Source organism: Eubalaena glacialis, chromosome 3 (assembly GCF_028564815.1).
Source record: "Eubalaena glacialis isolate mEubGla1 chromosome 3, mEubGla1.1.hap2.+ XY, whole genome shotgun sequence".
In the NCBI taxonomy this organism is placed as follows: domain Eukaryota; kingdom Metazoa; phylum Chordata; class Mammalia; order Artiodactyla; family Balaenidae; genus Eubalaena; species Eubalaena glacialis.
The window spans coordinates 130,587,111-130,605,579 of NC_083718.1; the positions used below are offsets into that span (position 1 = coordinate 130,587,111).

Consider the following 18,469-nt stretch of genomic DNA (forward strand, 5'->3'; position numbering starts at 1 on the left):
AAAGGAGCAGCTGCTTCGGGGGCTCTGGCTCACTCAGGCTGGGGGGAGGGAGGGGTACGGATGCGGGGGGAGCCTGCGGCGTCAGAGGCCGGCGTGACGTTGCAGCAGCCTGAGGCGCGCTGTGCGTTCTCCTGGGGAAGTTGTCCCTGGATCACGGGACCCTGGAAGTGGCGGGCTGCACAGGCTCCTGGGAGGGACGGTGTGGATAGTGACCTGTGCTCGCACACAGGCTTCTTGGTGGCGGCGGCAGCAGCAGCCTTAGCGTCTCATGCCCGTCTCTGGGGTCTGCGCTGATAGCCGCGGCTCACGCCCGTCTCTGGAGTTCATTTAGGCGGTGCTGTGAATCCCCTCTCCTCGCGCACCAGGAAACAAAGAGGCCAGAAAAAGTCTCTTGCCTCTTTGGCAGCTGCAGACTTTTTCCCGGACTCCCTCCCGGCTAGCTGTGGTGCTCTAACCCCTTCAGGCTGTGTTCACGCAGCCAACCCCAGTCCTCTCCCTGGGATCCGACCTAAGCCCGAGCCTCAGCTCCCAGCCCCCGCCCGCCCAGGCGGGTGAGCAGACAAGCCTCTCGGGCTGGTGAGTGCTTCTTGGCACCGATCCTGTGTGCGGGAATCTCTCCGCTTTTCCCTCTGTGCCCCTGTTGCTGTGGGGTCCGTGCTGATAGCCGCGGCTTGCGCCCGTCTCTGGAGTTCGTTTAGGCGGCGCTCTGAATCCCCTCTCCTTGCGCACTGCGGAACAAAGAGGCAAGAAAAAGTCTCTTGCCTCTTCGGCAGCTGCAGACTTTTTCCCGGACTCCCTCCCGGCCAGCTGTGGTGCACTAGCTGGTCAGCACCGATCCTCTGTGCGGGAATCTCTCCGCTTTGCCCTCCGCACCCCTGTTGCTGCGCTGTCTTCTCTGTGGCTCCGAAGCTTCCCCCCTCCACCACCCGCAGTCTCCGCCCGCGAATGGGCTTCCTAGTGTGTGGAAATCTTTCCTCTTTCACAGCTCCCTCCCACTGGTGCAGGTCCCGTCCCTATTCTTTTGTCTCTGTTATTTCTTTTTTCTTTTGCCCTACCCAAGTACGTGGGGAGTTTCTTGCCTTTTGGGAGGTCTGACGTCTTCTGCCAGCGTTCAGTGGATGTTCTGTAGGAGTTGTTCCACGTGTAGTTGTATTTCTAATGTATCTGTGGGAAGGAAGGTGATCTCCGCGTCTTACTCTTCCACCATCTTGCCCAGACCCCCCTAGATTTATTTGTGAAAGTTGAAAAAAACATTCAAAATTTCCCATTTTTCCTAGATGTTTCATGGAACAATCACAGAAGAGCTAACCAATCATAGAGAATGGAGTCACTATAATGAAAATATAATAGAAAATCAAAAAGATTTTGTTTTTGTGAAGTTCAGTGGCCTTCATTTAAAATCTATGGAAAGTTTTCAATCTTGTGTCTCTCTTAGAGTGTGCATCTTCTCAAACAATTTTATTACAGATATTCATCCACTTCAGAGTTGTATAAAATTAGTCAAACTTGATCTCCATGGAAATCAGGTAAGCAATAGCCATTTCAGTTATCTGCATATAAATGAAGTTGATATTTAATAAGCACTTATGTTATCTGTGTACAGTATTTCTCCCAGGTAGTCTTATATGTGAAATATAAACAATTCAAAATTAAATAAAAATATATATATAAACACAAAAATTTTAAGTATAAGCAAACATTTTTAATTTAAAATATCTAGACCAACAGTGTGTGATTTGGTTTACTTCTTAAATCCATAGTCTTAAGACTACTTCTTGACTTCTTAATTTTTTAATGACCTATAATTGACATGTAGTATTACATTAATTTCAGGTATAAAACATAATGGTTCAATATTTGTGTATATTGCAAAATGATCACAATATGTCAAGTTAACATCCATCACCAAAGAGTTACAATTTTTCCCTTGTGATGAGAACTTTTAATATCTGCTCTCTTAGCAACTTTCAAATATATAATCCAGTATTATTAACTGTACTCACCCTGCTGTATATTATATCCCCAGGACTGATTTATTTTATAACTGAACATTTGTATCTTTTCAGCAACTTCACCATTTCACCCACCCCCTTTGTCTCTGAATCACCAATGAGTTCTCTGTATCTAAGAGTTTGCTTTTTGTTTGTTTTTTGCTTTTTTAAATTCCACATGAGTTAGATCATATGGTACTTGTCTTTTTCTGTCTGACTTATTTCATTTTGCATAATGCTCTCAACGTCCACCATTTTGTTGCAAATGGCATGATTTCATTCTTTTTTGAGTCAGTAATACTCCACTGTGTATACACACAACATTTTCTTTACTTATTCATCTATAGATAGACACTTAGGTTGCTTTCATGTCTTGGCTATTATAAATAATGCTGCAGTGAACATGGGGATGTATGTGTCTTTTTGAGCTAGTGTTTTCATTTCCTTGAAATAAATTCCTGGAGGTAGAATTGCTGGCTCATATGGAAGCTTTATTTTGAATTTTTTGAGGAACCTCCTTGCTGTTTTCATAGTGGCTGCACCAATTTACAATTGCACAAACACTGCACATGGTTCCCTTTTCTCCTCATCCTTGCCAACTTGTTATTTCTTGTCTTTTTGATAATAGGCATTCTAATAGGTGTGAAGTGATTGAATTTGTGGTTTTAATATGCATTTCCCTGATGATTGGTGATGTTGAGTATCTTTTCATGTACCTGTTGGCCATTGGATGTCTTCTTTGGAAAAACATTAACTTAGATCCTCTTCCCATTTTTTAGTTGGATTGTTTGGGTTTTTGCTATTGTTGTATGAATTCTGTATGTATTTTGGATATTAGCCCCTTCTCAGATATGATTTGCAAATATTTTCCCCCATTCAGTAGGTTGCCTTTTCTTTTCTTTTTTTTGGTAAGATTTATTTATTATTTATTTATTTATTTTTATTTATTTTTGGCTGCGTCGGGTCTTTGGTTGCGGCACACGAGATCTTTGTTGAGCATGTGGGATCTTTCGTTGTGGTACCTGGGCTCCAGAGCACGTGGGCTCTGTAGTTTGTGGCACGCAAGCTCTCTAGTTGAGGTGCGCGAGCTCAGTAGTTGTGGCACACGGGTTTAGTTGCCCCGTGGCATGTGGGATCTTAGATCCCTGGCCAGGGATCGAACCTGCGTCCCCTGCATTGTAAGGCGGATTCTTTAGCACTGGACCACCAAGGAAGTCCCAGTTGCCTTTTCATTTCATTGATGGTTTCCTTTACTGTGCAGAAGCTTTTTAGTTTGACATCATCTCACTTGCTCAGTTTTGGTTTTTTTAGCCTTTGCTTTTGGTGTCAAATCAAAAAAATTATTGCCAAGACCGATGTCAAGGAGCTTACCACCAATGTTTTCTTCTAGGAGTTTTATGGTTTCATATTTTGTGTTCAAGTCTTTAATCCATTTTGAGTTAATTTTTGTGTATAGCATAGGATAGTGGTCAAGTTTCATTCTTTCACAAGTGCCTGTCCAGTTTTCCCAACAAATTTATTGACGAGACTCTTCTTTTCCCATTGTATATTCTTGGCTCCTTTTTTGTAAATCAATTGAACATATATGTGTGGGTTTATTTCTGGGCTATCTTTCTGTTCCATTGACCTATGTGTTTGTTTGTTTGTTTTTAAATGCCAGTACCATACTGTTTTTTTTTACTGTAGCTTTGTAATATTCTTGAATTCAGGAAGTGTGAGGGCTCCAGCTTTGTTCTTTCTCAAGATCATTTTGCCTATTTGAGGTTTTTTGTAATTTCATAGAAATGTTAGGATTATTTGTTCTATTTATGTGAAAAATGCCACTGAAATTTTGGTATGGCTTGTGTTGAATCTGTAGATTGCTTTGGGTAGTATGAACATTTTAACAATATTAGTTCTTGCAATTCACAAGCACAGAGTATCTTTCAATTTATTTATGTCTTCTTCAATTTCTTTTCAGTATGTCTTATAGTTTTCAGTGTACATATCTTTCACATCCTTGGTTAAATATATTCCTAGGCATTTTATTCTTTTTGATGAAGTTGTGAGTGGGATTGTTTTATTAATTTCTCTTTCTGATAGTTAATACTTAATGTGTAGAAAGTCAACATAATTTTGTGTATTGATTTTGTATTCTGAAATGTTACTGATTTTATTTATTAGTTCTAACAGTTTTTTATGGAGTATTTAGGGTTTTCCATATACAGGCATACTGCATTTTATTGGGCATCACTTTATTGCACTTCACAGATACTGCATTTTTTACAAATTGAAGGTTTGTGGCAATCTTACATTATCAGATGATGGTTAGCATTTTTTAGCAATAAAGTATTTTTTACTTAAGGTATGTACATTGGTTTTTTAGACATAATGCTATTGCACACTTAATAGATTACCGTATAGTGTAAACAACTTTAATATGCACTGGGAAACCAAAAAATTTTTGTGACTTGCTTTATTGCAATATTTGCTTTATTGCAATGGCCTGGAGCTCAACACACAAAATCTCTGAGGTATGCCTGTATAATATCATGTAATCTGCAAAAAGTGACAGTTTTACTTTTTCATTTCCAATTTGGTTGCCTTTTGTCCCTTCTTCTTGCCTAATTGCTCTGTCTAGGACTTCTAGCTTCCAGTGCTATGCTGAATAAAAGTGGTGAGAGTGGGCATCCTTGTCTTATTCTTGCTCTTAGAGGAAAATATTTTATCTTTTCACCACTGAGACTGATGTTAGCTGTGAGCTTGTCAGATATGGCCTTTATTATGTTGAGATACATTCCCTCTATACCCAGCTTGTTGAGAGTTTTAATCATAAATGGATGTTGAATTTTGTCAAATACTTTTTCTGTATCTATTGTGATGATTGTATGATATTTATCCTTCATTTTGTTAATGTGGAGTATCACTATCACATTGATTGATTTGACCTCTTAAGTTTTTCATGTAAGGGAAGTACTTTATAAAAGTTTAAAGAGTCTGCTTATTACAAAGGGACTTTTATTGAATGGAGTATATATGTTTGTTTATTTAATTACACTATTAATTACAGACACCTAGTGTATTTTGGTTTACCCCAGTCATCATTTGGGTAATTAGAAATTCTGTTTTTGCTTACTAATGAGAAATTTGCTATTTGGGAAAACATTGAATTATAGAAGATGTTTAATATTTTTCCTTTTTCAATGTAATTCATGGAAAATTTATATTTGTATTTAACATATTATTATTAATGATATTTCAGATAAAGAGTCTACCAGATACCAGATTTTGGAGTGGATTGAAGAACCTAAGACTTCTCTATCTACATGACAATGGGTTTGCAAAGTTAAAGAATGTATGTATGTTATCTGCTTGTCCAAGCCTCATTGCCCTCACTATGTTTGATTGTCCCGTAAGCCTTATAAAAGGATATAGACATGTTCTTGTCAACAGTATATGGTCTCTCAAAGCACTGGATCATCATGTGATTTCTGATGAAGAAATAATTCAGAACTGGCATCTTCCTGAAAGATTCAAAACATATAACCACCGACTTTTCTTTAATTTCTGCCCTGCTTTGAAAAAGGTAATTAGCTTCATTAGGGTTTCATTTTAAATAAATGTATAGAAGTAAAATTTTAGCTTCTAAATTCTTTACCTAAATTATATAAACCAGTATTTTGTATCATTTACATAAAATATAGTAAACTAATGAATATATTAGTAATGTCTTATAACTAAAAATTTATAAAAGCCTATATGCCTACTGCTAAAAATTATTGAACATAGGATTATCAAATTGTAGAGAAACAAATATTTGACTTTTTTGGGTCTCCATTATGTTTCAATAGCTTTAAGGAGGTATAGCTTACTTACTGTAAACTTCACCCATCTTACATGTATGATTCCATAATTTTGGTAAATTAACAGTGCTGTATAACTGTCTTCACAATCCAGTGTTAGAAATTTCCACCACTCCACCAGTTTCCTTCTTTCCCATCTGCAGTTAATCCCCACTCCCAACTTGGTCCTAGGTAACCATTGATCTGTTTTCTGTCTCTATTAATTTGTTTTTCTAAACATTTTATAAAAATGGAATCATAGAATATGTAGTCTTTTTCACCTGCCTTCTTTCACCTAAGGTGATGTGTTTGAGCCTTATTCATGTTGTAGCATGTATCAGTAGTTTGTTCCTTTAGATTGCTGGGTGTTATTCCATTTTGTGAATATATTACATTTTCTTTGTTCATTCACCAATGGACATTTGGATTATTTCTAGTTTTTGTTATTATGAAAATGCTGCTGTAAACACCTACTTACATGTCTTTGTGTAGACATATATTTTCATTTTCTTTGGGTAGATACTTAGGAGTGCATTTGCTGGGATGTATGGTAAGTTTATGTTTAACTTTTTAAGAAACTGAATTGTTTTCTAAAAAGTGGAAACCGCTGATGCATTAAGGTTCCATTTTCTGTATGTTCTTTCAAACACTTAGTATTTTCTATCTTTTGCACTATAGACATTCTAGTAGGTGTGAAGGGTATTTCACAATGGTTTTAATTTTTATATCTCTAAAAAGTAATGATGATGATAAGCATCTTTTCATCTGCTTATTAACTATGCATATATCTTCTTTGGTCCAATGTCTATACAAATTTTTTGCCCATTTTTAAAGTGGGTGTTTGTCTCATTATTGATTTATAACAGTAGATATCTGGGTATAAGTCCTCTATCAGATAGAAGAATTGCAAATATTTTCTCCTAGCCTGTAGCTTGTCTTTTCATTTTCTTAATGGTCTTTTTTGAAGCAAAAAGTTTTGAGTTTTATGAAGTCCAATTTAGAATTTTTTGTTTATGGATCATGCTTTTGGTGTTATATCTAAGAACTCTGCCTAATTCAAGGCCAAAAATTTTTTCTTTTATGTTTTATTCTAAAGTTTTAATAATTATATCTCTGAAATTTAGATCTATGTTTTATCTTGAATGAATATTTTTACATGGTGTGAAGTAAGAGTCTAAGTTTATTTTTTGCATGTGGATATTCAATTATACCAGCCCCATTCCCCCAGTGAATTGCCTTGATATTTTTTGTTAAAAATCAGTTGGCCATAAATGTAAGCATTTATTTCTAGACTCTCAATTATATTCCAGTGGTCTATATAGCTGTCCTTACAGCAGTACTACACAGTCTTGATTACTATAGCTTTGTAGTTAAGTTTCAAAATAGGGAAGTGTGAGTTCTCCAACTTTGCTCTTCTTTTTCAATATTGCTTTGGCTATTCAGGGTTCCTTGCATTTACAAATGAATTTTAGGATCAGCTTGTCAGTTTCTACAATGATTCCTGCTGGGATAGTGATAAGGATTCCATTGAATTTATAGATCAATTTGTGGAGAATTACCATCTTTATAATAGTATTCTTGTCCTTGAACATGAACTGTCATTTTATTTAAGTACTCTTTAATTCTCTCAGTTTTGTTGTTTTCAGTGTACAAGTCTTTCACTTAATTTTTGAAAATTTATTTCTATGCATTTTATTTATTTTTGTGATATTGTGAATGGAATCATTTATTAATTTCATTTTGTATTTTTTTATTAGCATATAGAAATACAATTAAAATTTTATTTAATCTGATATTCTGCCACTTTGCTATTCTCATTTCTTAGTTCTAGAAGTTTTTGGTTGACTCAGAATATTTGTTTTTTGATTGAAAGTGGATCTCTTTTTTTTTTTTCAATATTTGAATGATTCCATTAGGAAATAGTTTATTTTTTTCAATGTTTAATTCCAGGCATTTGATTATTATTTGGATTTTTAATGGAAGAGGATAAAATATTCAATTTCTAAATAGTTAATATGGTGACATTACATGTTCAAATCACCATTGTATGTTGACTTTTAAAATGTTGAAAAAAGTACTTGGGAAACTTGACATCTAGTTGTAGGTTACAAAATACTTAAATGGATAGACAAAAACAGCAGAAAACATGCTTCATGTCATATGAATATTAGAGCAAATAAGTCATGTCAGTGTTCGAAATAAGTGGTGAATTCTGCAGGTGTTAGACAAGTCAGGTACATGACATAGAAAGTAAAGATGTATGTTTCAGAACAGTGCAATATGTTGTAAGTATATATAATTCTACATATATACATATATACACATTGAATATTGATGAAAAATCTAAAAACATTTGAATAGTAATCACATCTGAAAGGATATATAAACAATAAACAGTGATTATACATGGGAAGCCTGGAGATTAGAAAGTTGAAAGACTTTTTATAGCTGCATATGATTCTTTAAAAATTATGAGTATATTAATGATTTTATAATAATAGTTTAAAAAACGTGGAGAAATATAAAACAAGGCAGTATTTAGGTCTGGTATCTTAACCAGGGCTCTAAAGGAAGAATTTCATTTAGGTATTCTAGTTGTGTGGTATGGTGTAATCAAAGGTAGGAACAGACGTGACCCTTTTAAGGACAATCAAAATGACTGAGGTTTGTATAAGGAATTAGTTGGAATTTAGAGGCAGGGGGAGTACTGAAAAGAATCTTGGATGATATACTAAGGAGTTTAGACTTCTTAATAAATGTTATGAAGATCTATTGAAGTAGTTTGAATAGGAAATTAAAAGACATTCTGTCATAGTTGGTGTCTATGAATAAGTAGTTTTTATAAATAAAAAGTTTTTTTAAAGGAGATTAATCCAGTATTTTACTAGCAGATTAATGGGGATTAGGAGACAGATGAGGGCAGAGAGACCAATTATTGTAGGCCAGAAATGTAATTAAGGTTGATACACGAAGATAGCAGTGGCAAAGAAGAAAGAAGATAGCATAAAGTAGAGGACAGACACTCTAAAAGCCATTGTGGCAGGCACTTCATGTATTTTATTCCTTCATTCCTTTACCAAATATGTATTGAGCACCTAATATGTGAGAGGGATTATTTTGGATTCTGTGGTAAATAATACTGACAAAGGTCCTGCTCTCATGAACTCCAGTGGAAAGACATAGGGAATAAACTTGTAAGCAAAAAACAGTCAATCAGTCAATCAGTCAACCATAGAATGTCAGATAGTGTTAATTTCTAAATAAAATAAAATAAAGTGGTAACATAGGGTGAAAGGGGTAGAGATTTAGGCAAATACTTTAGTTAGGGTGGATGGGGAAGGACTTTCTGAAAAGTGTTTTATCTATTCATCATATCCTTTGATTTGGAAAGGTATTACTCTTATTTTACGGAAGAAAATGAAATATAGTGAGGTTTAGGAACTTATCTAATATAAGACATCTAGACAGTCATGAAGCTGAGATTTCACGTCTGTCTTGGTCTTAGTCCTACAATCAACACTACATCACAAAGGACCAGTACAAAGATTTGGCAAGATTTTTTAAAAAATTGATTGAATGCAATAGGAGAAGAATAAGTGAAGAAAGACTCCTCTGGTATTTTGAACTTTGGGAATCAGTAATCAGGGAAATAAATAACCTAGTTAACAGAAATGGTGACATTTGAAGAGTTTTGGTAGAAAGTTAAGTTTGGTCATGTTTATTTGAGGCAGGATATTGATATTGAGATATCAGCCAGGCATGGGAAATGAAGAACTAAAATTCAGAAATAGTGTTCTAGGTCTAAGATGTAAATCCAGTAGTCATTTGCTCGAGCTCATAGTTGAAGCCAAGCTGTCACAAGAAAATGTAGGGATCAATAAAGTCTAAGAGCTAAGGACAGAGCCTTAGAGCTCAGTCTCATTTTGTGCATAGAAAACAGTGGAAACAATGAGGAAAACAGAGATTGATCCAATGACATAGAAGGAAAAACAGAGACATGGCTTATTACCACTTAAGAGAAAAGAGTGACTTAAAAATGAATAATGTTTTTAAAGAGCCAATAAAAGTTAGCACTGATACAAAAATATTTTGAAAGGCTTTTTGATAGTGAAGAGGTTATTACATCTTTGGAATTTCACTAACTTGTTAAGGGTGTATATGAAATTGTAATGGTTAATACGTGATTGCCAAGTATAGAAACTTTTCGGAGAAAATTTTGGACAAAGGAAACATAATGCCTTAACTGTAGACAATAAGATTAATGGAAAGCCTTTAAAAAAAAAAGTGAGATGATACTATAATGTATTTTTAAGCTGAGGGAAATTAGTTTTAATTTTTAAAAAAGAGGTTGAAAATGTCACCAAAAAAAGGGAATAATTGAAGAAAAATGTTGTGGAGAAAGCATTAATAGAAAGCATCGCAACCGGAGTAAGCCTGAAAGAGATATAGGTACACCAAATTCCAGCAGAATTTCTGTGAGTTGTAGAGGTTTAAAGAAATCTATTTGAATAAAAGTTTTTCAGTTTACCTATAAATTTTTATTCATTATTTTTGCTAGAAGCAATGTTCTTTTGGTTATTCGTTGATTATTGAAAGATTTTATTTAATTTATAGCAGTATAAACAAACACTTGAGAAAGGAATAAATGACAACCTATGGGGTTATTTATTTATTTAGTAGTGTTTGAAATACATTTTCAAAACATTTAGTTGCACTTATTGAGTATAAGAACATTATGAAAACTGAAAAATTATAATGAACCTCATAATATTTCACACAATTTTTTCAGTAAGTATTATTCTTTTATCAGAAGGGCATGGATGTAGAAATTTAAGAAATCTATGTTCATTCCAAACGAACAAATTAATGTGATTAAAACTTGTGCCCGGAGGAGGAGCTTCAAGATGGCGGAAGAGTAAGATGCGGAGATCACCTTCCTCCCCACAGATACATCAGAAATACATCTACATGTGGAACAACCCCTACAGAACACCTACTGAACGCTGGGAGAAGACCTCAGACCTCCCAAAAGGCAAGAAACTCCCCATGTACCTGGGTAGGGCAAAATAAAAAAGAAAAACAGAGACAAAAGAAAAGGGACAGGACCCGCACCAGTGGGCGGGAGCTGTGAAGGTGGAAAGGTTTCCACACACTAGGATGGCCCTTCACGGGTGGAGACTGCGGGTGGTGGAGAGGGGAAGCTTTGGAGCCACGGAAGAGAGCGCAGCAACAAAGGTGCGGAGGGCAAAGCGGAGAGATTCCCGCACAGAGGATCGGTGCTGACCAGCTAGTGCACCACAGCTAGCCGGTAGGGAGTCTGGGAAAAAGTCTGGAGCTGCCGAAGAGACAAGAGACATTTTCTTGCCTCGTTGTTTCCTGGTGCGCGAGGAGAGGGGATTAAGAGTGCCGCTTAAAGGAGCTCCAGAGATGGGCACGAGCTGCGGTTATCAGCGAGGACCCCAGAGATGGGCATGAGACACTAAGGCTGCTGCTGCAGCCACCAAGAAGCCTGTGTGCAAGTACAGGTCACTATCCAAACCATCCCTTCCAAAAGCCTGTGCAGCCTGCCACTGCCAGGGTCCCGTGATCCAGGGACAGCTTCCCCTGAAGAACGCACAGCACGCCTCAGGCTGGTGCAATGTCACGCTGGCCTCTGCCGCCACAAGCTCACCGGGCACTCCGTACCCCTTCCTCTCCCTGGCCTGAGTGAGCCAGAGCCCCTGAAGCCACTGGTCCTTTAACTCCGTCCTGTCTGAGGGAAGAACAGATGCCCTCAGGTGACCTACACGCAGAGGCGGGTCCAAATCCAAAGCTGAACCCCAGGAGCTGTGTGAAAAGAGAAGGGAAAGGGAAATTTCGCCCAGCAGCCTCAGGAGCAGTGGATTAAATCTCTACAATCAACTTGATGTACCCTGCATCTGTGGAATACCTGAATACACAAGAAATCATCCCAAATTGAGGAGGTGGACTTTGGGAGCAACGAGATATATATATTTTCCCCTTCTTCTCGTTTTGTGAGTGTGTATGTGAATGCTTCTGTGTGTGATTTTGTCTGTAAAACTTTGCTTTTACCATTTGTCCTAGGGTTCTCTATGTCCGGTTTTTTTGTTTGTTTTTTTGTTTTTTTTATTAAAATTTTTTTTTTAAATAATTATTTTTTTATTTTAATAACTTTTTAAAATTTTACTTTATTTTATTTTATTTTACCTTCTTCTTTCTTTCTTTCTTTTTTATCTCCCTTTTATTCTGAGCCGTGTGGAGGACAGGCTCTTGGTGCTCCAGCCAGGCATCAGGGCTGTGCCACTGAGGTGGGAGAGCCAAGTTCAGGCTACTGGTCTACAGGAGACCTCCCAGCTCCACGTAATAACAAATGGCAAAAATCTCCCAGAGATCTCCATCTCAATGCCAAGACCCAGCTCCACTCAACGACCAGCAAGCTACAGTGCTGGACACCCTATGCCAAACACCTAGGAACACAACCCCATCCATTAGCACAGAGGCTGCTTAAAGTCATAATAAGACCACAGACACCCCAAAACACACCACCAGACGTGGACCTGCCCACCAGAAAGACAAGATCCAGCCTCATCCACCAGAACACAGGCACTAGTCCCCTCCACCAGGAAGCCTACACAACACACTGAACCAACCTTAGCCACTGGAGACAGACAGCAAAAACAACGCAAACTACGAACCTGCAGCCTGCGAAAAAGAGACCGCAAACACAGTAAGTTAAGCAAAATGAGAAGACAGAGAAACAGACACCAGATGAAGGAGCAAGGCAAAAACCCACCAGACAAAACAAATGAAGAGGAAATAGGCAGTCTACCTGAAAAAGAATTCAGAGTAATGATAGTAAAGATGATCCAAAATCTTGGAAATAGAATGGAGAAAATAGAAGAAACGTTTAACAACGACCTAGAAGAACTAAAGAGCAAAGAAACAGTGATGAACAATACAAATTAAAAATTCTCTAGAAGGGATCAATAGCAGAACAACTGAGGCAGAAGAACGGATAAGTGACTTGGAAGATAAAATGGTGGAAATAACTACTGCAGAGCAGAATAAAGAAAAAAGAATGAAAAGAATTGAGGACAGTCTCAGAGACCTCAGGGACAACATTAAATGCACCAACATTCGAATTAGAGGGCTCCCAGAAGAAGAAAAGAAAAAGAAAGGGACTGAGAAAATATTTGAAGAGATTATAGTTGAAAACTTCCTGAATATGGGAAAGGAAACAGTTAATCAAGTCCAGGAAGTGCAGAGAGTCTCATACAGGATAAATCCAAGGAGAAACATGCCAAGACACATTAATCAAACTATCAAAAATTAAACACAAAGAAAAAATATTAAAAGCAGTAAGGGAAAAACAACAAATAAAACATAAGGGAATCCCCATAAGGTTAACAGCTGATCTTTCAGCAGAAACTCTGCAAGCCAGAAGGGAGTGGCAGGACATGTTTAAAGTGATGAAGGAAAAATCCTACAACCAAGATTACTCTACCCAGCAAGGATCTCATTCAGATTCGATGGAGAAATTAAAATCTTTACAGACAAGCAAAAGCTAAGAGAATTCAGCACCACCAAACCAGCTCTACAAAAAATGCTAAAGGAGTTTCTCTAGGCAGGAAACACAAGAGAAGGAAAAGACCTACAATAACAAACCCAAAACAATTAAGAAAATGGTAATTGGAACATACATATCGATAATTACCTTAAATGTAAATGGATTAAATGCTCCAACCAAAAGATATAGATTGGCTGAATGGATACAAAAACAAGACCCATATATATGCTGTCTACAAGAGACCCACTTCAGACCTAGGGACACATACAGGCTGAAAATGAGGGGGTGGAAAAAGATATTCCATGCAAATGGAAATCAAAAGAAAGCTGGAGTAGCAATTCTCATATCAGACAAAATAGACTTTAAAACAAAGACTATTACAAGAGACAAAGAAGGACACTACATAATGATCAAGGGATCAATCCAAGAAGAAGATATAACAATTGTAAATATTTATGCATCCAACATAGGGGCACCTCAATACATAAGGCAAATACTAACAGCCATAAAAGGGGAAATCGACAGTAACACAATCATAGTAGGGGACTTTAACACCCCACTTTCGCCAATGGACAGATCATCCAAAATGAAAATAAATAAGGAAACACAAGCTTTAAATGATACATTAAACAAGATGGACTTAATTGATATTTATAGGACATTCCACCCAAAAACAACAGAATACACATTTTTCTCAAGTGCTCATGGAACATTCTGCAGGATAGATCATATCTTGGGTCACAAATCAAGCCTTGGTAAATTTAGGAAAATTGAAATCATATCAAGTATCTTTTCTGACCACAACGCTATGAGACTAGATATCAATTACAGGAAAAAATCTGTAAGAAATACAGACACATGAAGGCTAAGCAAACACACTACTTAATAACCAAGAGATCACTGAAGAAATCAAAGAGGAAGTCAAAAAATACCTAGAAACAAATGACAATGAAAGCACGACGACCCAAAACCTATGGGATGCAGCAAAAGCAGTTCTAAGAGGGAAGTTTATAGCAATAAATCCTCCCTTAAGAAACAAGAAACCTCTCAAATAAACAACCTAACCTTACACATAAAGCAGTTAGAGAAAGAAGAACAAAAAACCCCCAAAGTTAGCAGAAGGAAAGAAATCATAAAGGTCAGATCAGAAATAAATGAAAAAGAAATGAAGGAAACGATAGCAAAGATCAATAAAAGTAAAAGCTGGTTCTTTGAGAAGATAAACAAAATTGATAAACCATTAGCCAGACTCATCAAGAAAAAAAGGGAGAAGACTCAAATCAATAGAATTAGAAATGAGAAAGGAGAAGTAACAACTGACACTGCATAAATACAAAGGATCGTGAGAGATTACTACAAGTAACTATATGCCAATAAAGTGGGCAACCTGGAAGAAATGGGCAAATTCTTAGAAATGCACAACCTTCTGAGACTGAACCAGGAAGGAATAGAAAATATGAACAGAGCAATCACAAGCACTGAAATTGAAACTGTGATTAAAAATCTTCCAACAAACAAAAGCCCACGACCAGATGGCTTCACAGGTGAATTCTATCAAACATTTAGAGAAGAGCTAACACCTATCCTTCTCAAACTCTTCCAAAATATAGCAGAGGGAGGAACACTCCCAAACTCATTCTACGAGGCCACCATCACTCTCATACCAAAACCAAAGATGTCACAAAGAAAGAAAACTACAGACCAATATCACTGATGAACATAGATGCAAAAATCCTCAACAAAATACTAGCAAACAGAATCCAACAGCACATTAAAAGGATCATGCACCATGATCAAGTGGGGTTTATTCCAGGAATGCAAGGATTCTTCAATATACGCAAATCAATCAGTGTGATAAAGCATATTAACAAATTGAAGAATAAAAACCATATGATCATCTCAATAGATGCAGAAAAAAACTTGACAAAATTCAACACCCATTTATGATAAAAACACTCCAGAAAATAGGCATAGAAGGAACTCACCTCAACATAATAAAGGCCATGTATGACAAACCCACAGCCAACATTGTTCTTAATGGTGAAAAACTGAAACCATTTCCTCTAAGATCTGGAACAATACAAGGTTGCCCACTCTCACCACTATTATTCAACATAGTTTTGGAAGGTTTAGCCGCAGCAATCAGAGAAGAAAAAGAAATACAAGGATTCCAAATCAGAAAAGAAGAAGTAAAGCTGTCACTGTTTGCAGATGACATGATACTATACATAGAGAATCCTAAAGATGCTACCAGAAAACTACTAGAGCTAATCAATGAATTTGGTAAAGTAGCAGGATACAAAATTAATGCACAGAAATCTCTTGCATTCCTATACACTAATGATGAAATATCTGAGAGAGAAATTAAGAAAACACTCCCATTTACCACTGCAACAAAAAGAATAAAATACCTAGGAATAAACCTACCTAAGGAGACCAAAGACCTGTATGCAGAAAACTATAACACACTGATGAAAGAAATTAAAGATGATACAAACAGATGGAGAGATATACCATGTTCTTGGATTGGAAGAATCAACTTTGTGAAAATGACTCTACTACCCAAAGCAATCTACAGATTCAATGCCATCCTTATGAAACTACCACTGGCATTTTTCACAGAACTAGAACAAAAAATTTCACAATTTGTATGGAAACACAAAAGACCCTGAATAGCCAAAGCAATCTTGAGAAAGAAAAACAGAGCTGGAGGAATCAGGCTCCCTGACTTCAGACTATACTACAAAGTTACAGTAATCAAGACAGTATGGTACTGGCACAGAAAGAGAAATAGATCAATGGGACAGGATAGAAAGCCCAGAGATAAACCCATGCACATATGGATACCTTATCTTTGATAAAGGAGGCAGGAATATACAGTGGAGAAATGACAGCCTCTTCAATAAGTGGTGCTGGGAAAACTGGACAGCTACATGTAAAAGAATGAAATTAGAACACTCCCTAACACCATACACAAAAATAAACTCAAAATGGATTAAAGACCTAAGTGTAAGGCCAGACACTATCAATCTCTTAGAGGAAAACATAGGCAGAACACTGTATGACATAAATCACAGCAAGATCCTTTTTGACCCAGCTCCTAGAGAAATGGAAATAAAAACAAAAATAAACAAAAGGGACCTAATGAAACTTAAAAGCTTTTGCACAGCAAAGGAAACCATAAACAAAATGAAAAGACAACCCTCAGAATGGGAGAAAATATTTGCAAATGAAGCAACTGACAAAGGATTAATCTCCAATATTTACAAGCAGCTCATGCAGCTCAATATCAAAAAAACAAACAACCCAATCCAAAAATGGGCAGAAGACCTAAATAGACATTTCTCCAAAGAAGATATACAGATTGCCAACAGACACATGAAAGAATGCTCAACATCATTAATCATTAGAGAAATGCAAATCAAAACTACAATGAGATATCATCTCACACCAGTCAGAATGGCCATCATCAAAAAATCTACAAACAATAAATGCTGGAGAGGGTGTGGAGAAAAGGGAACTCTCTTGCACTGTTGGTGGGAATGTATATTGATACAGCCACTATGGAGAACAGTATGGAGGTTCCTTAAAAAACTAAAAATAGAACTACCGTATGACCCAGCAATCCCACTACTGGGCATATACCCTGAGAAAACCATAATTCAGAAAGAGTCATGTACCAAAATGTTCATTGCAGCTCTATTTACAATAGCCAGAACATGGAAACAACCTAAGTGTCCATCAAGAGATGAAAGGATAAAGAAGAAGTGGCACATAGATACAATGGAATATTACTCAGCCATAGAAAGGAATGAAACTGAGTTATTTGTAGTGAGGTGGATGGACCTAGAGACTGTCATACAGAGTGAAGTAAGTCAGAAAGAGAGAAACAAATACCTTATGCTAACACATATATATGAAATCTAAAAAAAAAAAAAGGAAAAAAGAAAAAAAAAAAGGTCATGAAAAACCTACGGGCAAGACGCTAATAAAGATGCAAACCTAGTAGAGAATGGACTTGAGGATACGGGGAGGGGGAAGCGTAAGGTTGGACAAAGTGAGAGAGTGGCATGGACATATATACACTACCAAACGTAAAATAGATAGCTAGTGGGAAGCAGCTGCATAGCACAGGGAGATCAGCTCGCTGCTTTGTGACCACCTAGAGGGGTGGGGTAGGGAGGGTGGGAGGGAGGGAGATGCAAGAGGGAAGAGATATGGGAACATATGTATATGTATAACTGTTTCACTTTGTTATAAAGCAGAAACACACCATTGTAAAGCAATTATTCTCCAATAAAGTTGTTAAAAAAACAAAACAAAACAGAAAAACTTGTGCCCTATAGCACAATGAAGCTGTCTAGAAGGAACCTGTTTATTCTTAACTGTGACATATAATTTATAGAGTTTAGTTTTTTGGTGTCTAGTTGGAAATTACTTATATCTTGAAGACAGGGGAAAACACAAGTGCTTCTTCACTATATGAAACCAAAGTAGCTAGAAATTTGAAGTGCTTTTTAACCTAAAAATCTAAAAACATATAGTAGGGGATATATATTTATAATTTTAAGATAGGAGTGATCTGGGCAAGGAATCAGTGCTATCAATTGGGATTGTGTTTTGACTGCATGTAATAGAAAGCAAGCTAAATGGATTTTATTTTTGTTATGAAACAAAGAATTTAGAGGTAGTCAGTCCTTCTGTGTAGCTTCTCAAGGAAGTTGTGAAGGACCAAGCTTTATTCTAACTTCCTGCCATGTATCTTTAACAAATGAACATTTTCCCTCATAGGAAGTGAGCTTTTTCATGTCCAGGCATGTGCTTACATCAGGAGGAAGGGGATTGGTAGGAACACAAAGCACATGTTAGCTAAGTCTACCTTTTTGTATTAGGAAAAAAGTAGCTCCTCTAGGTATTCCACCTGAAAGACTTCTACCACCAGAACTAGATCACATGGCTACCATGAGAGAGGAGAATCTGCTATGATGAGTATTTTTAATTGGGCATATTTAATTCTTAAACAAAACCAATGTTCTATTTTTGTTGTTTTGTTTTACTTTATTTTTTAAATTTTATTGAAGTATAGCTGA

The 18,469-nt window shown here is 36.7% G+C and overlaps 1 protein-coding gene across 1 annotated transcript in view; it reads left to right on the forward strand.

The window, feature by feature from the left end:
• The first annotated feature begins 1,277 nt into the window (after window positions 1-1,277).
• The window catches only part of LRRIQ3 (leucine rich repeats and IQ motif containing 3), a 198,427-nt gene continuing 181,235 nt past the window's right edge, over window positions 1,278-18,469 (forward strand). Inside the window, exons 1-2 of the mRNA XM_061186447.1 lie at window positions 1,278-1,526; window positions 5,233-5,556. Of these exons, the coding sequence (XP_061042430.1) occupies window positions 1,278-1,526; window positions 5,233-5,556 (573 nt within the window). The remainder of the gene's footprint in view (window positions 1,527-5,232; window positions 5,557-18,469) is intronic.